This window comes from Nipponia nippon, unplaced genomic scaffold (assembly GCF_047370975.1).
Source record: "Nipponia nippon isolate SJK-2023a ecotype South Korea unplaced genomic scaffold, ASM4737097v1 scaffold_12, whole genome shotgun sequence".
NCBI lineage: Eukaryota > Metazoa > Chordata > Aves > Pelecaniformes > Threskiornithidae > Nipponia > Nipponia nippon.
The window spans coordinates 746,317-770,969 of NW_028262313.1; the positions used below are offsets into that span (position 1 = coordinate 746,317).

At 53.4% G+C, this 24,653-nt stretch overlaps 2 protein-coding genes across 6 annotated transcripts; both read right to left on the reverse strand.

Moving 5' to 3' along the window:
• Positions 1–321: 321 nt before the first annotated feature.
• Positions 322–6,545, reverse strand: LOC148056624 (uncharacterized). Of its 3 annotated transcripts, none has more exons than XM_087748234.1 (6): positions 6,350–6,545; positions 5,139–5,587; positions 4,192–5,004; positions 2,846–3,988; positions 2,032–2,488; positions 322–1,814 (listed from the first exon to the last, which is right to left on the reverse strand). In XM_087748234.1, exons 2-6 carry the CDS (start codon positions 5,493–5,495, stop codon positions 1,693–1,695), a joined length of 2,892 nt encoding a protein of 963 aa, XP_087604360.1. In that variant the 5' UTR covers positions 5,496–5,587; positions 6,350–6,545; the 3' UTR covers positions 322–1,692. The 3 variants fall into 3 exon arrangements, with proteins under 3 accessions (XP_087604360.1, XP_087604361.1, XP_087604359.1); XM_087748235.1 differs by having other exon boundaries at positions 5,139–5,267; positions 5,391–6,444; XM_087748233.1 differs by having other exon boundaries at positions 5,139–6,444.
• A 39-nt stretch (positions 6,546–6,584) lies between these two features.
• AIFM1 (apoptosis inducing factor mitochondria associated 1) lies at positions 6,585–24,629 on the reverse strand. 3 transcript variants are annotated; one of them, XM_087748239.1, is made up of 17 exons: positions 24,474–24,629; positions 21,785–21,912; positions 19,629–19,722; positions 18,650–18,679; positions 17,407–17,519; positions 17,143–17,273; positions 16,270–16,360; positions 15,422–15,506; positions 14,693–14,769; positions 13,646–13,754; positions 12,772–12,879; positions 11,633–11,721; positions 11,412–11,552; positions 10,716–10,858; positions 8,765–8,889; positions 7,986–8,182; positions 6,585–6,819 (listed from the first exon to the last, which is right to left on the reverse strand). In XM_087748239.1, the coding sequence occupies exons 1-17, from the start codon at positions 24,562–24,564 to the stop codon at positions 6,748–6,750; spliced, it is 1,824 nt and encodes a 607-aa protein (XP_087604365.1). In that variant the 5' UTR covers positions 24,565–24,629; the 3' UTR covers positions 6,585–6,747. The 3 variants fall into 3 exon arrangements, with proteins under 3 accessions (XP_087604365.1, XP_087604364.1, XP_087604366.1); XM_087748238.1 differs by lacking the exon at positions 21,785–21,912 and adding an exon at positions 22,795–22,937 and having other exon boundaries at positions 24,474–24,627; XM_087748240.1 differs by lacking the exon at positions 21,785–21,912 and having other exon boundaries at positions 24,474–24,619.
• Between the last annotated feature and the right edge of the window lie 24 nt (positions 24,630–24,653).

The following is a 24,653-nucleotide window of genomic DNA, read 5'->3' on the forward strand; positions in this document are numbered from 1 at the left end:
GTGGGGCACTGCTGGGATTGTAGTTGTTACTTTTTCCCTTGAAACATGCCTTGGAAGGGTCCATTTTAAAGCTGTTTCCCCCACTCCCCAGCCCAGGTGCCCTCCAAGGGTGCAGGGATGGCTCAGCCTTGGTACCTGAACCCCAAAACAGCTCCCAGAGCGTCAGCCCTGGTGCGGGAGGCAGGGAAGGGGCGTGCGGGAGCAAGGGCCGGGGCTGGGGCACGGGCACGATGGGGAGGGGCGTGCGTGTCTGTGTGCTTGCGGGCAGCGGGGGATGTCAGTGGTACGAAAGACAGACAGACACGCACAAAACTTTTGCAAAGCAGCTATAATTCTATGGCGTCATCATCCATCCGCTTCTTTCTTGATCCAGGCACCCCGGTCCTGCCGCAGTTACTGATGCCAGCGCAGGGGAGGGTCCGGCAGAGCGGCTGGCAGGGCTGGGGTGCCGGCGTCAGCTGGGCAGGCCACCGTCTCCTTTATTCTTCACAGGTGGCTTTCAGCTTCCAAGAAACAAAAGTCCTTAACTTCAGGGTGGGGCTGTCCTCGGCTCCCCTGGGACCCCACCACGGCTGCGCCCGGCTCAGTGCTGGTGCCCGCACACCCGCCTGCAGGGAATGCTGGTGGGAGACGCCGCGCCACAGCAGAGCCAGCAAGCTTTCCGAGAGCCCCGCGGGACCCCGCTGGGCTGGTACCTGAGCCTACTCCAGTCTGATGGAGAAGAGCTGCTGGTCCAGGGATACAAAACCAGAGATTAAGGTCTCTGCAATGAAAGCCTTGCCTGGGCCTGTCTTCAGAACGAGGGCCATAAGGCAGGCGATTGCTTTTGACCCATCGTTGACATGGCTGTAAAAGACGAGAGCGAGGGCAGCAGGAATGCCCTGACGCCGGGACTGGAGGGAAGCCGTGACCGCGCACCGACCAGGGAGGGACTCACCAACAGGGTACCGTGCTGCACTCGCTGCCCTTGATGGTGGAGCACCAGGGCAGTGTAGGAGGGTCTTAAAAATGGAGGGGCACACGGCTCATGTACGTGCTGCTACACCACCCCCGGATATGGGGAGGTCCCTGGTGAGACCAAGGTGACGCAGGGCCGTGCAAGTATTGGGTAAATCAGACTAAATTTCCGCTAAATCTGAAATGTTCAAAAAGTCCCTGACTAAAATTGGCGACGGGCAGGTGGGACGGAAGCTTGAAGGGATCAAGGCAGACTGCCGGCTTGCTGCCGGCACCAGCCCAGGGCTCTCCCTAACCAATGCTGGGCACCCCGAGGACAGAGATGGCAGAAGAACACAGGCGCCGTGGAGTGAGGGCAGCGGAGGCCCCAGCTGGTTGGGAGCCGGAGCGCCGCAGGCACGGGCAGAGGCCGAGGGCGCAGGCTCTCCTCGACCGGGAGAAGGGGGAGCACTGGGGCTCGCCAGCTCTGCCTGCCGCCATGGGCCTTGCCTGCACCCATCTTTCTCCTGAGATGCACCAGGCGCAGACGAGCGCTGGGGGAAAATTGTGGTCTCCGAAGACATCCACGGCCGACGGGAGGCTGGCAGCACGATGTCCTTAGGGCAGCTGAATGCCTGGGGCCCCGTCCACACACCCATCCCTCGCGTGCCTCCCTGTGCCGCTCCCTCTGGACACTGCGCAGGCTCAGGGCCAGCCGCCATCTCTGGGGACCCGCCTGGCGCTGGCAGAGGGGCTCTACTGCTCTTGCTGTCCTGCGATGCAGGTACAGCGGACAGCCCTGCGCAGAGCCCGGAGGGCCCTCCTGAAGAGGGAGAGCCGCTGCCGTCGAGCCGGGGTGTGCGGGAGGGCGGTGATGCCTGTGGGAGAAAAGGAGGGCTGTAGGCGAGGGGCTGGGTGGGCGACGGGCAAGCTCCTGGCTGCCCCCCGCCACCAAGGGCTTTCGTCAGGGAGGGGTGGCTGGGGCACGGCCAGCCCCCATGCGCGCAGTGCTGCCAGCCTGGCCTGGGTGCTGCTGTCTGGGACGGCCGAGACAGGCCTGCCCTCCCTCACGCGGTGCTCAGCTTGGGGACATACCTGGGTCATCCTCGGGCACGTCTCTGCCGCCGGAGAAGCACTGTGCATCCCCTCTGTGCTTGGACGCCGCCTGCACGGGGAGAGCAGGAGCACAGACCTGCTCGCCGAAGACAGGAGAAGGTGGTGGTCCCTTTGCCTCCCTTTGTGCCGCGGGAGGGAGGGGTGCGCGGTGCTCCTCTTCTTCAGGAGCTCCGGCCAGGGCAGAAGCTGCCGGCTTGGCTTCCATGGGACCCGCCGGGGCAGGAGACGTGCTCTGCCAGTCGCCGGCTGCCTCTCCCGCCGCCTCTGTGCCCATGCTGCTGGGCCAGCCAGGCCCCTCCCGGGGACCAGCGTGGCGATCCTGGAAGAGCTCCAGCACCAAGATGCTGTTGGCGGTGATGTCTTCCCCTTGGGACGGCTCCATGTCGCTCTTGTCTTCCCACTCCTCCTCCTCCTCAGCCAAGGCCCCTGGCTCCTCCTATAAATACATTAACAACCAAAGGAGAGCTAAGGAGAGGCTCCCGTCCTTTCTTGGATGCAGGGGGAATGTAGTGGCAAAGGATGAGAAGGCTGAGGTGCTTCATGCTGCCTTTGCCTCAGTCTTTCATAGTCAGAGCAGTTGTTCTCGGGGTATCCAGCCCCCTGAGCTGGAGGACAGGGACAGGGAGCAGAATGAAGCCCCCATAATCCAAGGGGAAATGGTCAGCGACCTGCTACACTGCTTAGACACCCACGAGTCTGTGGGGCCGGATGGGATCCACCCCAGGGCATGGAGGGAGCTGGCAGAAGTGCTCAGCAAGCCACTTTCAACCCTTTCTCGGCAGTCCTGGCTCACCTGGTGCAAAGGGTCCCAAGCCAAGGGCAAAGCCGCTATGTCTCCTTCGTCGTCCGCCGCTGGGGCGAGGCGGGGTGTGCCAGCGTCAGCCGGAGGGTTTTGAGGCAGCGAAGACGCCCCTTCATCCTCGTGCGCTGCCGGGGATCCAATGGCTGTGCTGGCCTCTCCTCGATGGTCTCCAGACATGGGAGAAGCCATCTTTTCTCCATCCTCACGTGCCGCTGGGACGAGAGGGGCTGTGCTGGCCTCTCCCTGAGGCTCTCCAGCCGAGGCAGACTCGGTGACCTGAGGTGCTGTAGGTGTTGTTGCTGCCATCTCCGCATCCGTGCTGTGTGCCAGGTCCCACCGTTCCTCCGGCTGCTGGCCAGGTCCCTGGATCGCAGCCGCAGCCTCGCCCGGGACCTCGCTCCCGACGCACTGGGCTGTGTCCTGCAGAGCGGCGGCGCAGGCTGTGGGGCTGCGTGGGGCAGGCGCCTGGCTCTCTGCCTGTGCTGCTGTAGCCTGCTCACCAAAGACAGGAGAAGCTGGTGCCTTTGTCTCCTCTTGTGCTGCAGGAGCGAGAGGTGCGCGGTGCTCCTCTTCGTCAGGAGCTCCGGCCAGGGCAGAAGCTGCCGGCTTGGCGTCCATGGGACCCGCCGGGGCAGGAGATGCGCTCTGCCAGTCGCCGGCTGCCTCTCCCATGCTGCTGGGCCAGCCAGGCCCCTCCTGGGGACCAGCGCCGGGGTCCTGGAAGAGCTCTGGCACCAAGGGGTTGGACCAGATGTTGCGGGTGACCGTTTCTTCCCTTTGGCCCCAGAAGTGCTCCGGCACCAAGAGGCTGTCCCAGGTGTCGTGGGTGATGGTGTCTTCCCTTTGGACCTGGAAGAGCTCCGAGTGCAAAAGGCTGGCCCAGGTGTTGTAGGTGGTGATGTCTTCCCCTTGGGACAGCTCTATGTCGCTGTCGTCTTCCCACTCATCCTCCTCAGCCAAGGTCCCTGGCCTGAACTCTGGCACTTGCGGCACTGCCCCCCGTGCTGCCCCTGCCCACTGCGCGCTGGGGGCAGGGGCTTCCAGCCACTCCAGCACATCCCGCTTTCTTGTGGCGTCCTTCGGGAGCTCCGTGTGTGTCAGCTCTGGCTGCCATGGGCTGTAGAATGAGTTCACCTTGCAGATCAGAAAGGAGAGAGGGGGATTTGTAAAGGTAGCCTGGCTCCCACCAGCAAACGCCTGCCGGGGACCTGCCAGCAGTGGCTGCTGGGATGGGGATGCGGGAGAGGATGGGGCTGCGTCCGTGCGGCGCAGCATCTGGCCCCCGGCAGAGGGAGGCTCATCCCCCTGTCCCGTCCCATGCCGTCCTTGGTACTCACCTGCCTGCGTCTGGGATCGGGCTGCCCCAACCACATCGGGGAGAAAGGCTGCTCCTCGTCCTCCTGCTGCCGGAGCTCGCGCTCCTCCAGGCCGCCCTGCTGCTGCTGCAGGACGGCTTTCCTGAGCTGGGCCAGGTTGTGCCTGGTGCGGGCCAGGAAGCTCCTCTCCAGCTCCTGGAGCTGCATCTCAACAGACAGGGCGGCCAGATGCTCTGCAACAGCGTCCTGGTGCACCTGCAACGGCTGGCCATTGAGGTAGCACTCGCTGCACGCCGCCGGCATTGCTGGGTCGTGCTCTGCCACTTGTCCCCAGTGCCCCGGCCCCGCATCCCAACGCAGGGAAGCTGGCGCAGGGGCCCTGCCGGCAGCACCGGTGCCCCCGCATGCCCAGGGACGAGGTGCGGGCTGAGCTGCGGAGGCCTTGCTGCCATCGGCCACCCAGCCCTCGTCTGTTCTTGCCGTCGTGACCGCAGCCCTGCCGTGTGGCCAGTCCTGCCGTGCCAGCCGCGCGGCTGTGCCCCGGTCACTGCAGGTGCCCGCAGCAGACGGGACGAGCTGTGGGCGGGCGCTGGCTGCGGCGCTGAGGGCCGTTTCCCTGCCCCTGGCAGAAGTTGCAGAGGGTGCTGCAGGCAGAGGGGGCAGCTTGCAGCAGGTGCTGGCAGCTGCTGGTGGCGAAGCTGCGGGTGCGTGCCCGGGTGCCGCTGCCTGCCTGGGGAGAGGCGACAAGCCTGGCAGACAGACCGTCTCCTCCTGCGTCACCCTGTTGCAGGGCAGTGCCACCCTGCGCGCCAGGCCCTCCGTCTGCGAGAGAAGCTGAGGAGAGAGGCTGCGTCAGCATGGCCCTTGCCCCCCGCGCCCCGGCTGGAAGAGCTCCCGCGGCCGGGCTCCCCTGCCAGCCCCCAGGGCAGCGGGAAGACCTTCGGCCCCGTCTCCCTGGGGCTCCCTACCTGTGCGTGGCGGCTCCCAGCGGCCTGCGAGCTCCCTGGGCAGGGGAGCTGTGGCAGCCTGTCCCCACAGAAGGACGAGGCCTGGCTCTGGCTGCCCTGCAGCACTGCCTGTGGGTGCCTGCGGCCCACCTGCGGGCAGGAGGAGGAGGAGGCATGGGATGGAGGCGGCTGCCTTGGCACAGCGGCCCCCACAGTGCCGGCAAGCCCGGCCCCGTCCCACTGCCGGCCTCTCCCTCCTGCCCCGTCCCTCACCTGGCGCCTCTTGCGCAGGCTCGGCAGCCCCTTGGCGGGCTGGGAGTGGGCGTTTGCCTCCTCGTCCATGGGCATCTCTGGCGTCCTCTGCGGCAGACCTGCCATGGGCACCCAGGGGAGATGCTGCCTCCTGAGGGAGGTGCTCTCCTGGGAGTGGGCACCTCAGGGCTCTCCTTCCTTTAATACCCCCACGGTCACTGCGGGGACCCCCGTCACAATGGCGTCTGGGCACGACGAGGCCCCCCATCACAAAGCCCTGGCGGTCGCTCTGGAAACGCCCACGCCCAGGATCGGCTGTGCCGGGCACGGCGCAGCCCCTGCTCTCCCCTCACACCGGCTGGGGCCAGCCCGAGCCAGCACCTCCCACACAGCCCCGGTGCCGGCGGCCTCTGCGGAGGAATGGGGGGCCAGGGACCCCAGAAGTCCAGCAAAGGCAAGCGCCAAGCACCGGCCCAGGCATGGGCTGAGGCCCCGCAGGAGACGGGGCCGGGGCTGGGCAGCTGGAGAGCAGCAGCGGCTGCGGGAAAGGCCCTGGAGGCCAAGGTGGGCAGGGGTGGGCAGCGTGCCCGGGCAGCACGGGCAGTCTCACAGCCCACCCCCCTGTGCAGAGTTGCGGCCTGTTCCTGCATCCCTTTTAGCCGGCACGCACAGCCGAGAGCTCAGCGTCAACAGAAAGCACCCAAATTCCCACACGGTGGCTGGAGAGCTGGTAACACGCTGCTGCCATCATCGCCAGTGACTGGTCCTCCCCCCCGCTCCACCCTGGGCTCGCAAACCTGCATTAGTGCACCTCCTCCATCGCTCCCACAGTTTAGTCCCTTATCTCCTGCCTTAGCAGCTCCAAGTCTCTCTCCTCATTCTTCCCATCCCTTCTTTACCCCATCGTATACCCATGACCAGGCTGGAGCACAGCCCTGGCTTCAAATGCAAGCTTACGTGGGGGCCGCCGCATCACGTACCATTTCATCCCGTCGGGATGTACTTTTCCTACCCAGGCGGCGCTCGCTGCCAAGAGCGCAGCCCTCCGCGCAGCTAGCCAGCAGGACCGCGAGCTCGCCAGCTGCAAGGGAAGTGCTGCAAGAAAAGAGGCAGCTCCGCAGGCCTCGCCGCTGTCGATACATAGGAAAAACTGACAGCAGTAGGCAGCACGCTCCCCTTTCAAAGCCAGCAAGGCGCAGGAGCAGGAAGAAGGCATTTAACTTAGAACAATCTGACTTTATTGGTGCAAACGTTAGAACTCTAGGTGACTGGAAATATTCACAAGTACTCAGAGGAAGCTGTCGGAGGCGAGGGGGTGCACACAGCCAGTGCCCCCGCTGCCCTACTCACTCCTATTGCGGTGTTCCCGTTCTGGAGTTTAGTCTTCGTGGATGTTGAAAAGCTTTGCTACTTCATTGAGATCATCATGCTCCTCCCCATCTTTGATGATCTGGAGGAAGGAAGAAGCATTAAAACCTGCACATGCTATGAACAACCGGTGCTGCAAGACTGTACGTGGTCACCAGCCAACGTGATGGATTTCTTAGATCTGCTGATGACAACTCACCCCCTTGGGCAGTCCACAACGTGACAACAGTACTTACTACAGCCAAATTGATATCGGAGCCTTAAACGCAGCATTATCTGCCTACAGGAATGGCTGGCGTTAAAACCAGCCTCGCTCCCTGCCGGATTTGTTTCTAATGTCTGGGTTGCCCTTTACAGCGTGGGAGAACAAGCATCTTCCAAAAGTGCCTCGTCTCAACTCTTACCGTGAGCCAGGCTCTTTGCACTGACTTAGAGGAGCCAGTGTAAGCGGCTTGAACTTGCCAACCTATCTTTTAGACAAGGAGACTAAGAGGCCAAGGATCCTGCGCATCCTTGGCGCTCTGATTTCGAGGAAGGGCTGCTAAGAGAAGGAAGGAAAGGATCTCTCTCTCATGGGGACAGGAGAAGTAGCAGGTTTAAACTGCATCATGAAAGCTTCAGATCAGATATCAGCCAAAACTTCCAATAGTGAGAATAGTTCATTTTGGGACGGATCACCTGGGGATAGCGTGGAATCACTCTCACAGGTTAAACTACTGAAATTCTCCACAGATGTTAAAAAATGACCTAAGCACAGCTGATCTTACCTTGGAGGATGGAGACAGACTATGGGGGGTGGAGACAGACTAAGCACCTACTCAAGGCTGCTTCTAACCCTGACTTTTTGTGGCTGTGTATCTAGGATGATAGATGTTTAAGACTGTTTTAGACACTTGTACATGAGACAAAGTAGCACAAAAATAGGACAGTTCACTGATGCTCAGTCGCATGTGATTTTTGCCTGTACTTATTACAGACCTGAATTTTCAGCCATGCAAACGCAAGGCCTGAAGCATAAACCTGATTCAAGTTGTTTCTGTAAGAATTTTGAACAAAATGCAGAAAAGCACAAGGACACCTCCCACAATTCACCCCAGACAGGGCTACCGTTGGATATTGCACAGCTCTGCTCCAGAGAGAGCAGCTGCGTTTATTTATCCTCGCTTTAAATTGGTAGATTGATTTTTCCACAAGAAAATCCCCCATCCAAGCAAGCCTCACTGTTCAGCGTACTGGTCCTGTACTGACCTTTCGAGCAATAGGCATCCTGTTGAAGATGTTCCATAACACGATTCCTACCACAACTTTATCCCTGAGGTAGAAAATGACACCTTTGCCATAATCTTCTCCTTGCTTTGGAACTTGAGGCGTTGGTGAAACACTTGGAGAAATGTGAATTTCTGAGGCTTCTGCTTCTGTTTCACTCTCTGATCGAATACCTGTCCCTAATGCAAAGATAAGAGATATCAAACACCCAGTGCAGAAGAAAGCAGCAGCTATTTGCCTGTGATGGTGAGAGCAGACTGAAGAGCGGGGTTCTGTAAGAGACTGAGGTGTTCTCCTTTGAGTTGTGTCCAGCAAAAGTTAAGTTTCAGTAACACGAGAATGAAGCAATCCTAACATGAAGCACAACACTGACAATTCCCAACTTCCATCACCAAATAGAAAAGACGGGACAGTCTACTTCTCCCAGGCAGCAGATACAAAATAAATACGTTAGATCCAGACAGTCTCTTTTGTGCAAATCTGATCATTTCATTGCTACGGAGGAAATTAAACTTCACCGGGACAAAAAGTTTTAACTTTGGTAAATGCGTTACGCGATGTCTTCTTGGAGGAACTTTATGTTATAATCACATTTTAATATCAAACCCAACCTTTAAAGCTTGGTCTAAAAAAGAAGCAAACAGATTGATGTCTCCTGGTGCTCTGCAGTGAGATCAGTCTGACTCCGTGGCCACTACAGAGAGCGAGACACAAACCCCTTCCTGCAGGGCGACAGCTCCCACGCACGACTGGAGCCCTACCTGATTGCTCCGTCGCACTTTTCGGTGTGTCTTTTGCTGTTGCTTTAGCAAAGACTCCTACCGTTGGCAAACTACTGTCAACAAGGCCAATGGCTTCGTACCCTACATTAGGGCCCAGATCGCTCCTAGGAATGAAGCGGGGAGAAAAAAAAAAAAAAAAAAAATCAGTTGTAGCATTAGTGAGACAAATACAAGGCGATTCCATCCAGCCCCAAATCCTCGATGACGGCGTTGTGCGAGAGAGATCATGGTACGCAGGCTGACTGGCACGCGTTGGTCTCTCCTGCACACATCAGCGTGGAACAGGGACTGAAGACACGGAAAGTCTAAGGCCGTCAGGTTCAGACGAAACCGGTTCAATGGACAAAAACATAAAATACTTAAGGCCTGCTCCCCTGAAGGAAGCTGGGTGGCTTCCAAGAGCTGCGTGTATCTCGACCCTTTAGAAAATCACACATCTGACCTCAGCATTCAAATGTGCGTATCGGGACGCAGTTAAGTAGGTACCTGCAAAAATCTTCTGCCTTGCTTGCTTAGTACCGATGGGACTAGGAGACAGTTGGGGCAGAAGCAAGGGGTCGTCCAGGTCCTAGTAAGACCAAACTTCTGGCAATGCTGAGTTGTAAGCACTAGACTTTGCAGCATAGACAATTATTTAGTGTGTATTTCAGAGAGAGCAGTTAAGGAATATTAAAGAGAAGAACGCGTTGCTGTCACACCTCCTTGAACTGGGCACCAGGTGAATTTGAACTGGGGCGCTTATAGGAGTCGGAGCAGCCATGGTTTGGGGCCCAGTAAGTACAATGTGTCAAAAGTGTTCCCAACTACGCTGAGGAAATAAACGCACCCCACAAAACGATTTGTGTTTCGCTATACGTACATCACTCCCCTTCTGGCCAGAACCCTCCAGCACAGACTGGGGTTACCGAAAGGAATACCAGTAACATGCCAGCTAACCAGACTAGGCACCCAGCAGTGGGGAAGGCAGAGCTCAGGAGGGATCCTGAGCAACCTGAAAAAATGCAAGAGGAGTTCTCGCTATTTGCCAGCTTTTTGGCACAGAAGGAAGTCTCACGCGGAGAGGGCTGGCAAACCCCCTGAGTTAACGCCTGCCAGCAAAACACAGGGCTGCAGCTCACAGTTCCCCGCTTGCCTGCGTCTGTGTCACGGCCAGAGCATCCTGAAGAAAACCACACCATTGAAACGGACGCTTCTGTGTCCTTGTTTAACAGTGAAGTGAGAAACTCCTCTGGGTCCAGAGTCCGTGCGGAACAGACCAAGCGTTCAGGTAAACGACAGCAAGTCATAACTATTTTTGAGGGGATTTCTCCCAGCAAAGTAAAACTCCTCTCCCCGTATTTAAACTCCTCCTAACTTTAAATTTCTGATCTTGAGCTAACAGGCTTTGGTATTTTTTTGTTTGTTTGGGGGGTTTTGTTTTAAAAAGAACTTCAACAAGATACAGCAGAACTGCCCGCTTTCTCGATACCTCTCTCTGGAAAACAACAAACTTCCATCTACGCTCCTGGATGCAGCGACACGTTGCTACTGAAGCAGCAGTTCAGCTAATCGGCAAAGGTGCAACACAACTGAAACTGCGCGGGGCAACTTTAGATAATTGTAACAGCAAAGCTGCTGCTAAGTTCAACCTGTAAATTAGCCTGCTTTGAGGAAGGGGCTGCTTTTTACTGCTACCTGCGTTGCTAAATGGGACTCATTCAGGGAGAAACTGGGATCTGCAGGAAGGAAAAACGTTTCAGAGAGGTCAGGGCAGAGCAGCAAATGCTCAAACGCCCTCCCGTTCCCTGAGCTTCTGGGAACAAGAAGCCGTACAAGGCGTCTGCTGAGGCAGTTTCACTGCACTCGGGTAACGGAAACCTTTACGAGGTGTATCTCGTCACAGCTCCTGCAGGGTGGCCCAGTAAGAAATACCAAGAGAAGACAACGTTACCAGAACATGGACTGATGCCAGTAGGGCTTCGCAGCTCCTGTCATGTTTTCTCCAGCTAGTCTTCCACTCACAACGGCATGGTCGTGGTGCTCCACACGTCTCCTGCCTAGTTTGATATCATAGAAGCAGGCAGCATCCCCTGCCTTAAGAAGAATCATTCGGTGAGGACTGAGCATTGACATCGAAAGCTTCAATTAATGCACACACAAAAAAGGCATTGGGAGGAGAACAAAGTGGAACTACGAACTGAGTTTTTCTGACAAAACCCAAACACCACCACCACCACCTTCTCCCACTCCCCAGGCTACACAAGTCCCAATTTCTCAGCACTTTTCACTGGTCTTTGGAAAAATAAGACAGTATCAGGTATGTTTTTCCAGAGGAATCAAAGTCTCGACTCCCACCAAAGGGACTCTTACGCAACAGAGTAATCCGCGCTATCTTTAGGTTACCCCAACTCCTCTTACACAGCATAAATATTCAGAAACTCGCACAGTCGTTACCACAGCAACGAAGCGTGCTGCGGTGCTCGAACCGACTCCACGGCTGCCGGCAGGATCTGCACTACCACTGGTCTCGTTACTTGCTATTTTTTGCCCCATTCACCTAACCGAGGCCTGCCAGCCCCCATAACTCTGCGTACCCTGATCGCGTCGGCATACCCAGCGGACAGAAGACTCCTCTGCACACACTCACCACCCAGATGTTGGAGCGTGCCTGCAGCTCCGCATTCACCCTGAACCCTCCGAAGTCAGAGTCCACTTCCAGCCCAGCTGACTTTGCTAATTCCACATTCGGCTCCAGCCCAACAGCAGCCACAATATGATCCGTCTCCACCTGTTTGGGAATTCATAGTTATCATCTTAATTCTCTCAATGCCCCTGCAAACTTGACCCTCTCCCTGCTTTTACATTTACCTTTCGGCCATCTTTCAGTTTAATCATCAGCCGATTGCCACAGACAGAGACAGACTTGACCACAGCGTTAGGCATGACATTAACACCCTCTGGAAACAAACACAGGAAACATAACGCTCGCTCGGGGCGAACAGATTTCAGCTGAGGCAGGCATCTTCGGCGCAAGCAGACGCAGGCTGAGCAGGGGCCACGTCAGGAACCGAGAGAAAGACCACCTTCTCTTTGCTGCACATGCCTGTACAGTTTTGAGTGAAGCACGAGGAGAAAGAAACCCAGCTAAAAAGTCTGAAAGAGCTACTTAAGTGACAATCACAAGTACCTCTCATATGATGACAAGGTCACATCCCAAAGAACTCCCCAAGACAGGTTTTCAGGCACTAAGGACATTCAGTCACCTACTGCTCTGTCCCAGCCAGACCCAGAGGTCTGACAAGGCAACTTCCATAAACAAAAGAGAGTAACTCAGACCTGTGGGTTATCGGGCCCTGCAACCTGCAGCCCCAACTATATCCCTCCTCCCTCTACCCCCGCTCCACTTACCAACGCACAGGAATATATTCTGCACTTAATATAGCACATGGAAAAAAGGTATCTCGGATCGTACCGACTTGATCAGCTATCCACTATGGCAGGCGGCCTCACAAAGGTGTATGCGTAAGGCATGGGGCTACACAACTTCTCTCAGTGGCTCTAGGCCGCCTGCATTAGGCTGTAAACGTAAAATTATCTGAGGCTAGAGCAACTGAAGAGGAGAACAGGCAGTTATCATAAGACAACCTTGGTTCCAGATTATAGAGGCCGTTAAAGTAACTCCCAAGCATGGTAGCAGGGATCATTCTGTGCAGGAACAGCCAGAGGGAAAATCTCACTGGCATCAGCAGGCATATTTGCTTGGCTTTCCCAGAGGAACTGCTGAGAAGCCAGAGCTTCATGGCAGCTCGGAGCTACCCAAGCTGCCTGAACTGCAACGTGTTCTGGTCTGCACCTGGGCCACCTTGCAAGGGACCCAGTCTTCCCGGGACTCTGCTGACAAAACAAGCGGAGAGCTGTATTTCGCAAGGAAGAGCTACACCACAGCCACTGGCCTAAAGACACAGCTCTGGCACTCGCAGAGGAGGAGCACTGAAGTGCAGCTTCACCTCTTCTGACTTTCTCTGTGGTCCAGTTGCTCAGATATTCAGGCAAGACTTTGCCCATATTGCCGTTCTCTGGAAACAGCTGAATCACCTCCAGGCCTCTGGATCGTGCTGAAAGGAAAGCAAAGAGCAGGCTTCTTACAACCCATGGATAAAGAGCAGCAGCACAGACTTCAGGACACAAGCGTATGCTTTGCTTTACACAAGGAGCCTGACAGAAGTTTCCCAAACTGGGAGTTCTGGCTCCCAGATTTTCCACAGGCATCACAAAGTGACTGGCCGCTGTATCACATACACCTGCAAACGCTAGGATAACAGACAGCAGACTTGTAAGTAAAACGCTTAGCGTGTTGGAGAAAACTTCCCTTATGAGAAAAATTACCATGAAGACACTACTCAAAAAGCTGCACACACTTGACAGTAAGAATCCAGTTGTTCGCAGCCTCTTTGAAATAATAGTCTTAGGGTGGCTTTTAGCATTGAGAAAGCAAATATATATCTTTTTCCAGGGTGGAATCACAGAATCGTTTAGGTTGGAAAAGACCTTTAAGATCATCAAGTCCAACTGTTAACCCAGTGCTGCCAAGCAACATGCACTGGCCTGCAGAGCTTCCAGGGAGCCCAACTGACAAAAACCTTTGTGGTCGAGGGCTGCTTGACAGCTAACGAGAGAGAAAATGGAAAACCAGGTCAGGCCACATGGCCAACAAAACACACGTGCATTAAGGTTATTTCAGGACAAACCACAAGTCTGTGCAAAAACTCAGCAGTCGGGGAATGAAAAAGAAGTTTACAATGTCAGGCTGCCTACATGCAATGACTATCCCTTCTGCCAAGGTGCCAGCTGAAGACAAGCCGCCTGCAGAAGCACACTTACCTCTTCTTCCCAGAGCACAGGCCAGCTCACTGCCGAGAAAACCACCGCCAATAATTGTGATGGACTTGACTTCTCTTGAAATCTTCTCCAGGCTTTTGAAGTCCTCAATCTGAAAGAAGATTTATTCCCATTTCAAATACCCTCAAGCAGGAATGGCAGCAGAAGATACTTTTCTCCAATTTCTCCCTTTGAAATAAGCGCAACTCTCTCCCCAACTTAGAAAGGGAAGCATGTTTCTCCTTCCTCCTGTTCGTCTATTGCACAGAAAAAATTCGCTGGCTTCCTAATGTTTGTGCGAGCTTTTCCCTGTCCAGGCAATCTCAGATTCCTGCATTTTCCCCTAACTTTCAAGAGAAATTACAACAAAATTTCTAGACACAAATGCACTGCAGCACATACAGTACTACAAGGACGGCACAGCTCACGTCATCTTTCCCTTCCCACAGCTGAGCAGACCAGACCTTAGGGGAAGTCCAACACAGAGCAGAAAGCTCCCACATGGCTTCTTATTCCCTATTCATTCCCTAACTAAGCTAGGGAGAAGGTCGCGTGCCTGCTCTAAATCCCACGTTTTCAAGAAAGCAGAGTATGTCAACAAAAAGCAACCCTACAGCAAAAACCAGAAGACCATTGACCAACTTCCGTGTCTTTTATTCACTTTGTCCCAAGGCACGGGATGAAGGTGAAGAAGTGCCACGAAGGAGACATGGATATCAGTTTATTTGTTCATCAGAAAACTACTTTGGCCGATCCAAGAGCTAACGTAACTCAACTTCATACTCAACTAAAATGTCAGAGCGTGAGAGCAGTCTCTGTCCTGTCTCAGGCCAAAGGCCAACCTCTTGCCCGTGTGCTGCAGAACTCAGGCCTGCGGCAAGCCAATGAGTGGCCTACCCTGTTTGCCTGCCTGGGGAAAAGAGATAAATAGCGAAGGGACGGCTGGGTACCAGCTGGGGGAAGCAGCTGCCAAGGCAAGGCTGTCCTGGACCCAATGCAGAAGACTGATTTTTCCAGCCTCACCCCAGGATAGCGGCACCTGGCGATTACCTTTCGGAACAGCGTCAGCCTTTGTTGTACATCTTTTCCTGCTCTTTCAATGGCGGGTAGGTTCCTTGGGGAACCACCTGCGGACAAGGGGAGGGAGAGAGAGAGAGAGAGAAAAAGAGACTAATGAGACCGAGGCCATGTCACTGGCTATCCAGACAATGCAAAGCTATCTTTAATCTGGACTGTGCTTTCCAAACTGTTACAATATGCTCTATTCCCTGTTGCTGTCTGGGTTTTTAACATGAAAGACTTTCTGTGTGAGCAGTAGGTGACCCAGGGGAAAAAGATCTAATGCTATACAGCTTGCTCCACTGACTGGAGACAGCCAGTTCCACTCTAACCGCAGAGGGCTGTAGGATGCTAGGGTTAGATGCTGGAGCAGTGCTCTGCCCAAGCAAGAGCTGGTTGTTCTGCTTGCTGCTGCTGCAGGCAGGATTTGAAGAGGCTGGCCTGTACAGCAGTTCCTTTACTGAGCTGCTAGGGAAGTCACTTTTTCCTCCTTCCCTGCTGATTTTCACAGGGCAAAGCTTTGAACGTCCCAGAGAAGCTGGCTGATGTGAGGCAGCTGAAAAACCCAATGGCACGGTTGTCTGTGTGACCGTCCATCATGTGACTGCTCTACCAAGCGTTTGACACACACTGCAGAAACTTCCTTGTCAGATAAATGCCACTGAAATAAAAAGCCTGGCAGAAGACAAAGAACAAAGAGAAAAAAACCCAACAACTTACCAGTGGCAATTAGACATTTGTCATAGGATATCTGGGTACCATCACTCAGTTTCACTATGTTGCCTCTAACATCCATATGCACAACCTGCAAAATTAAACAAGCAGGAGAGCTCAAGCTTCCATGCACCGTAGGCCATTTGAGTTAAACTGCACAGACTACTGATCAGAGAAGCAAACTTGGAAGGAACGTTCTCCCAACTGTAAGTTTAGGGGGGGGTTGGAGGGGGGAAGGGAGAAGACTGGAAGTAGGAATTGAGACAATTTCTTTGGCAGCCATCATAGATATCAGATTGATCTTCCCAGGACCCGAGTCTAAGAAACGGACTCGGGCACCAGTGTAGTTCAGCAGTAAGAGGAGTCATTGAAATCTCATTTTAGCAAAATACAAAAAACTGAGGAAGCAAATATATTAAAGCCTCACCGTAAACTTTTCCACCTTCCTGCTGCTTCTGCACAATGCTCTTGCTCACATTATAACCCATTCCTCAGATCACTCTACTCTCCCTCCCTCACCCCCCGACCGATACATAGCTTAGTTCCCATTTTGTCACACCCCATCTCTAAGCTCTGCGTAGTCTTGTCCCATGCCCAAACTCTAGACTTACCCTTCCCTCTTCCTCATCTTCCCTCAGCTCACTACTGTTCCTCATAGCTCCTCCCGTTTTCGAACTTCTCTCATGCTGTCCTTAAGGCTAGCATAGTCCCCGCTTCTCCCAAACTTGTACGCATCCTCCTCCTCAGCCAGCCCTCCACACCACCATCTACAGCTGCTTAGTTTCAGCTCAGAGCGCAGGCTCTGCTTGGGAAGAACCGTATGATGCTAGAACAACAGCGAGTGCGGTACCCACCTTCTTGCCACAGAGAACTGCTACTCCACCGTTTTCTACAAAAGGCAGATCACGAACAGGCACATAGAATGATGGCGGCTGGAAATATATACTGAAAAAAGCTCCATTATCAAACGGGTTCCACTTTCTCTGGGATACAAGCTATTCAGCAATTACCAGTGATACAAAGACAGCTCGACGCATCTGTAACAAGCTCTAGAATTCTTATTTATCTGTTTTTAAGAACTAGGATCCTCACACTGTTGAAGTTCAAGGGTTTAGATCAGTAAGGCTTTATCACAAAAGTCACAAGAATCCAGTGCGATCTAATCTGTGAAGCTATACCCTCACCTTTACTATTAACTTATTCCACAGGATTTCTGCCAGCGGTGGCGTGTGTCTAAGGGAGTCACAGCAAGATTCAAGAGGTATGAAGTACCGAGCTAATCCTCACGTGCGAAGCAGCACTCCTCTTGACAACGGCCAGCACTGCCACACCTTTCAGTCTGCTCCTTCGTGCTCGACTGACTTGTTTGTAACACCTCAGCATCCCTGGGAAGCCACGCTCCGTGAGCCCGCAGCCTACATCGTGGAGTCTCGGGGACTCCACAAGGTCACTGCTCCAGTGCAAAACAACACAGGAGCTCTGCACGCAGCATGCAGCGCTCTGTCCCTCCTTCAGTCAGCCTAGCGACAATGCAGACAGACACACGCACACCCCAGGGCTCTCTTCATAGCAGGCACAAACACAGAAATCTGCCCAGCGATTTGTACACACAGCACTCTGGGCTCCTTCAGGGCTCTGCAGTGGCTCTCTCACAAGAACAGTTTGATCATCGTCAGCTCTTCATTAAACACTCTCCTTCATCCTTCCTACCCATAAGTGACACGTACCTCCTCTCCTTGCCATTCCACTGTTTGAATCGCAGAGTCTCTGTCACGTTTGGATCATCTGAAAACCATAGTTCTTTGGAAAGAGGTGGACGCATATAGGGCAGGGCAGGATCTTCAGACACAATCAGCACCTTTAATTGGTCACGAAACACACATCAGCTGTACCGATGCCAGGCAAATGGCAAAACACACAACAGAGGCTCTGAAGCAAGCACAGCATTCAGTCATCCACAGGAGTCTGCTCTAGAACAGGGCATCTCTTACCCGGGCACCAGGGTCACGAGCCCGAATGGATCTGGCAGCAGCAAAAGCAGCAGTTCCTCCACCGATCAGCAGGAAAGGAACGTGTGAAGGGACCTCAGGGCGAGCTCCCGGAGCTGCAGGTGACAGATAGGACAGCTTACTGCAAATACAGCGGGGAAAACAGCCCAGCCCCAAAGGACAGAGTACGTCACCAGGTGCCTTTCACATGCAGGCTTCCTTTGGCAAATTGCCCTTCAAATACCTCCCCTTCCCTTCCACCCCAATACACTTGCCAAGAACCATGCTGCCGCTTCACTCAAAGCTGGCTCCCTGCATAAACCAAACTGTCAGAATTCAGCAGTTTATTTTTTCTAAGCTAGATCTGCACAGCTGAGCGCAGTGGCAATGGCAGAGTTTTGGAATACGCCAGTAGCACAGCTTTTATCACATGGCTTTAGCTCCTTTATTACAGATCTACTTTTCTCTGGTTTAAGATGTTAAGAATAAGAATAATCTACACAACCAGCTTGAAATACCACTGTTTGGACAGCCTGTGAACAGGCTGCAAGCCTTACTCTGAACAGGCGCTACTTGTCCAGCAGACTCTCAAAGAGCTTCCTTTTATAAATTGATCTGTTTAAGAATGCTGCTTACATTTGCACAGCTGGGTGAAGCGGTTGCAAAGTCAAAGACCCACAAAGTTCACCTCCACCATTCGATACACAACTTCAGAAGCTACATATAAGATCAGGACATTCTCTGTACAGTAGATTCGGGACAGCACAAACATGCTCGGCCTCTACTCTGGCCAAACAACGCGCTAGAGATCCAACATTTGGGTTTTACAGCGAGTGACAGGTTGCTGAGCTAGCAAGAGGGACATAGCCAAAAGACTATTCAAAACAGCAGGAGGAGAGAGATGGCCTGGGTGTCATTCAAATCAGAAAACAATTTTCAAACTTATTTGGAAAATACAAACTGCAAAGTGTTTGATCTAGCCGCATGTCTTCTTTAAGAACACAAATCAACGTGGGAGCAAGACCAAAACTCTGCGCTGGCCATTCAGTGAAGAGGTTATAAGAAAGTAAAGTTCCCTAAAATGCCAAGGCATATTTTTCTTTAATTGTATTCCGAGAGGAGACCAACTTTTGAGTCCCTACCAGGATGCGTTTCCTCCCACATGCAGGTCCTGTTCCTAAGCAACATGCAGTTAAACTGTATGTAGGAATAACACAGTCAGTTAAATATTACCATCAAGACTCACCTGCTGTGCCCTGAGAAGCAGCATCTGCATCTGAAAGAGAAGACACTGCCTTAATTCAGCGAAGCACAGGCTACCGAGGATACCAAAGCTGCAGCTCAGGGCTCTCAAGGAGACCGCAGGATTAACAGGCTCTCCACTGTAAAGGGACAGAGTCTCCAGAAACGCAGGCTTACCAAGGCCTCTGCTTCAGCATTTAGGCTCCCACTCTCTGTCCTCCAGCCTCAATACCGATAAACATGTTTTATCCCCTCCTTCAAACCAAAGCCATCAGTTTTCTCTCCTGTCTGCAGGATATTCTTTCTGTTGGTTTCCTCGTAAAGTGCCATAACACACCCTATCTTCCATCACCTAAAGCCACTGTTATTACAAAATAGATCATCCTTTGGCGCGATAGTTCAGATGCTGCAGTTTGAGATCCCGTAAATTAAAAGAGAGCAACCTGTGGTCCACATCCAGCCTGCAAAGCATCAAGAGCCTCGCGAACTGTCCCGATTCCTCCCTCTCCATGTGGCCCAAGCACGATACTCCTCGCATGTTCAGCCCGCTACGCACGGGACAGGGACGTGGCACAGCAGAGGATTTTGTGCTGGCAGACCATATTATCGCTTTGGAATCACAGTGTCTCTGCCAGACCGCGAAAGGGTAAAAGCCAAAAGCAGGGCTAACTCTTTTCTCCTTTTATCACAGGAGGCATAAACGGCGGAAAGGAGCCCTGAGAGACAGCCTACTTTATCCTCACGATTATCTGTAGAACAAAGCCTTGTTCTCTGGGTCATGGAGAGCTAGCACCATCCTCTCTGCTGGGAAGACACGGGAATTCACAAACAATAGAATGCACCGAGAAGCGACAATGCTGTGAAGGCACAGCTTGTGCTGATCTGTGTTTTCAGAAGGGCTCTGTTCCATTTGTTTTAGAGGTCTCAAGTTAGCAGCTTATGAAAAACAGACCCAAAGCTAGAACTAGCAGGCTAGTACCTACCAGAAGTAGACGATGCATTTTCTTGAGATCGCGTAGTTATTGTTGTGATACGGCTGGTGAATCGCTCTTTGTTTTCTCTCAATGTTCTGTATACCTGGAGACAGACAAGGAGGTATTTACCTTGTATATCTTACACATCAAGGCCCCATTTGGCTTCTGCCCCCCGACAGGCTTTTGTCTGTCCTGCTTGCTCAGAAAAGCCATCTGCTTTCAATTAAAGCACACGGCCCAGAATATACCTCACTGAAAAAAGTGCCCGTAAATGTATGTCTATGTAGCTACAAGAGGAATGCACTCAGAAAACGATCTGCTCTGCATACGACGTGGTGAAATCTCAGTTGTCTGGTTGCTCTCCACAAGCAAGCAAGCAACCTTTCTGCAGATGCCTGGCCTTTGGGCTGCAGACCTGTTTTGAGGGGAACCAGCTACGACAAAGGAAACTCGGTCAAACCAACCCCAAGGCTGCTGGCGAGCTAGGCCGTGGCACAGGCACAACACGAGCCTGCAGAAAAGGAAGACAAATTCAAAGCAGAAAGCAGCTCCCAGCTTCAAAAGCCAGAGCAGCTGGACGGAACAAGCAAACAGCCTTACCGGCTTTCTTTAGGCTAGCTGTTGCAGGCATGACGTCAGCAGCGGTAACACCGCTGACGTCAGCAGCGCTCTACAGACATGGGAGCATGGCTGCTCTAGGCAACAGCCGTCAGCTGGACGAGGTTCCCCGGGGCCTGAACGCTGACCCTCTGTTGATTTGTCTGTTAAACTCGGGACAGAGTGTAAGCCCAGCCTGCATGTTCCGGGGATAGGATTTAGTGGTACAGGCACGGAGGGAGCATCTGTTAAGACATCACGTTAACTTCCGAGAAAAATTGGTAATGTAGAGAAGGAAAAGGCAACGAGACTGCTGGAAGCAGGTCACAGTGCGGTATTTGCCCCCACGGTTAACAAATTAGAGGGAAGCAAACCATTTTTTTAAGGCAAAACCTAGCCTGGCTAATAATCCGTATCACACATGCACAACATTGACTTTCATTTTGCATTGTGTATACAAGAGAAAGAAACCTATCAAGACCCTGAAACGCAACCGTCTACCCAATTACTGTATTTTGAATTGTGAAAGAATATTAAAATTGGAACGTTTCCAGCAAGAAATAAAAGCCTCCTTAATGTAAAGGCACGAGAGGTAATGATGCCAAAACACTTACTGTTGGCGAACCGAGTGTTATGACATCCAAACTATGTTTGAACAAAAGTTAATTCCTTTGGGGAACTGAAATCTCCTTTACTCCCCAGACATTTTGCATTTTACCGGTCTCCACAATTAGGTGTTTTATAACACGGCAAATAGTCTCAAACAAGAACTGAGGAATTTAATGCCAGGCACAAAAAAGAGCACAGGCAGACAAAAGCATATCCAGGGAACTGCAACAATGTCACAAATACCAGAAAACAAGAACTCATCAGCGTAGAAAAGAATTAAGAGATTTTTAAAGCCTTTTGCTTAAACGTATAAAAGTCAAGGTTAACAAAACTACCTCTGCTTTTGCAGGCAGAACCATGAAGCTTTTAAGCGAGTCCGAAGGGCAGCATACAGCAAACTAAATCTGATCCCTTAGGAAAAAATGACTCCTATAGACATGCAAAATATCAAACCAGGTCTTCAGGATAAATTTTTCCAAAGGGACAGTGCCAAGTTCTTTCTAGTCAGAAACACAGCTGCGTACTTGGCCAGGTAACAGAGCGATATTTCAGCGCTCTTCTCTGAAGAGATCGCAAAGTTAGTCAAGTTTTCTTTTCTTTCCTCTAGCATACTTGTATTTAGGTGATTATTTCCTTTTTTTGTATGCCAACATGACATTTAATTAATTTGTGCCTTTCTGAGCGTTACAAATCGAAGATGGCCAGTTTTGGTTTCAGACCTATTTAATGTAGAGAAGTTAACCCTAAGGCAATTTTTTCCACTAAGAACTACGCTGTTTGAGAATATCAAATTTGTAAACTTCAGTTATTTGACAATGTCCCTTGAAATCAAATATCCGAAGCCAGGGAGCACAACGAGTGTTCAGTTAAAGTCCATGGCTCACTCGGTATGCCATACAGAAAGGCGCCCTCCCTCCGCCCTCTCACCCAATGAGAACACATTTATTTAAGCATCTTACATAAACTCCTGTCCCAGTGACTGTTCCTCCTACAATTAAGTATAACAAAAGGTTGCTGCCAGCTTTGCCAGGAACACCTGAAGACGTCAGGGATCTAGAAGGGCATCTTAGGTGATGACATTGCAAAACTGTAGGTGAAGACAGGCAACGAAAGAGAAGAGAGGGAAGAGCTGAATATTAAGAAGGACTCTCGATTAAACAGATCTTGGGAAAAGCAGAATGTGCTTTGTAATTTCAGTTACCTTGTTTGTCAAAAGAAATACAGCAGGGCACAGTAAAGAGTATTTAAAGGGAACAGGAAAAGACTTTCCCCTCCCTGTGCACTGTTTTGAATTTTTTTTATTTCCCAGGAGCCTTCTTCATGTGAAGAGTTTCACGAGGAGAAAATCAGGACTCGGAACTTTTAACGAAGGCGATCCTCGAAGAGAAAGAATTTTGAAACAAAGATTTGCGTGCTGTGACTTAGGCCCCATCCGCTCCCAGGTAATGCTGCTACTCTGCAGCTGTCTGGGAACGTGATTTACTCCCCAAGTCCAGCTGAAAAGCTTTATCCTTCTGAATCTTTTGAGTAGGACATAAATGTACGCTCACCAGTTTTGGCGTGATTGGGTATACTTACACAAGCGAAACACTGATGTTCCGAGTTGTGATTTGGCAAAGAAAGGTTTACTTTGGTACTCAATGCGCATGCCACCCAGCTCTCCCTGAGCTATGTGCTACTGTCACATACAGGACAACAGACAGAGCTGTGGTTGGTCATAGTATGTAAAAAAAACAAAAGAGTGCCTTTACTATAAGGAAGCCTAAAAGGTAACTGAAATTACAGTTTTTTAAAAAAAATTATCATAAGAAGTTAATTTCCAGCCAGCTCAGTTAGCTCCCCTTGAAGTTTTCTGAAGGAGGAAATAGCTACAGAGATAAAAAGCTAAGTACAGTTAGCCGAAATACAGCAAATGCTTGACAGGAGAGATGAATTACAGCTTCTTGCCACGAACTACCTTTCTACTTACATAGGCACCCGCTCCTAACGTTGATAAGCCCACAATAAGGACAAAAACAGAACTATCGCCTTTGCCCCCGGGCACACCAGAGCTAGCCACTTGTCTGCTCATCTGCAGTTTTATGGGAACATTCCAGCGCTGCAACAAGTTGCCTAAGGAATACAATTTATTAGAGAAGAACACAAAAAGACCGTCAATACAAAGTTACGTTTCGAAATTTCGAGACCAAGTAATTTCTGAAACCCAGTAAACAAGCGACGCGTTTGGAACGCCCAGCACCACATCTGAGCGACTGCAGTGAATTTCTCTCTGCCACAACAAACGGCTCCAGGCAGTTGTGGATACCAAAACCATCTGCCAGATCAAAGAGTAACGGAACCAATCAACAGCAGGAGCATCTACTAGGAAGCGAGAAAGACTGCCTCCAGGTGAAGGAGCCTTCAAGCCGCATATTGCCGGAGAGCGCATCAGAGGCGCGCGCGTGCTACGCGTTCGCTGTCCTTACGCCCTTCTCCCGGCCTCTTCTGTCAGAGGCAGGTGGTCTGAAAAACGCGCTTTGCTCCACCGCGTGCGAGCGGGGGCTACCGAACCTCCCGAGGACAGGCAATAGGTACCGTTACAGCAGCAAAAGTCCCTTCGCCAACACAGCTTATTCCACTGGGGTAAACTGCCAGCAGAAGGAGGCACCTGCTGACAGAAAGGGCATCCCAAACGAAAGGGGGAGCAGGGTGCGCCGGTCCGGGCGGAGGCACCTACCGGCAGGCAAGCGAGACAAAGAGCGCATCCAGCTGAGCGGCCATATGGCATTTTATTTTACTGCAGCTTAACCCCGGACTCCCGGCCGTCCCAATGAGATCTCTGGATACGGCGATCGCGGTGACGGCTCCCAGCGCCGCGTTCGCGACGCGGCGGCCAGCTGGCGCGTGCAGAGCGGCTGGGATTTCTGCAGAACCTATTCCCACCCGCCGCGAAAACGCCTCCCGCCGCCTGCGGTCCCCGGGCGAGCACCGAACCGCTACCCGCCTTGGGTCGCCTGGCGAGGAGGTACTCGCCATACAAGGCTGGGCCAGGTGGCCCTCGAGGTCCCTTCCGACCCGGGATTCTGTCACTCTGTGAAACCCGCAGCAACGTCGCCAGCGCCCAAATGGGTATAAATACGCCAAGCAGCCCCGCCTAACTCACGGCTGCCCGAAGGACAGACATTTTATAGAATCGTTAAGGCTGGAAAGGGCCCCGAGACCCCCGGGTCCAACCGCTGCCCCAGCTCCAAGCCCCGTCCCCCCGCTCGCGGGAGCTGAGGGGCTGCGCCTCCGCCGCCCCGGGGCCGCCCCATCCCCGCGCCGCCCTTCGCCCCGGTTCCGCCGGGCGCCGGGGTCAGAGCAAGGCCCCGCCCCGGTTCCGCCGCCAAAAGCGGTTTTGCCCAATGACCTCCGCGTCCGGCACGGCCCAGCGCCGCCGCAGCCGCGGCCCGGCCGCCCTCCGCCTGGCTCACGGCAGCCGGGAGCCCCCGAGCGCGCCGCAGCCTTGGGAAATCGCCGGTCCCCACCGCGGCCCGGCGGCAGCGGCAGCGGCGGCGGGGAAGCTCCGGGCCGCCGCTCCGCCCCGGCGCGCAGGGATCCCGCCCGCCGTCCTCACGGACCCCCCCCCCCCCCCGCCCCCGGGGCCTGCCGCCCCCAGTCCCGACTCACCGGCGGCGGCGCGGCCCCGCGGCGCGGGGCTGAGGGGGCGCAGGGCACGCGCCAGCCCCCCCGCGGCGGCGGCCACGCGGCAGCGGAACATGTTACCGGTCGCTCCCGGCTCCGCGCGCCCCGACCCCGCCGCCGCCCCCTCGCGCGCATGCGCCGCCGCCCGCTCCCCATTGGCCACCG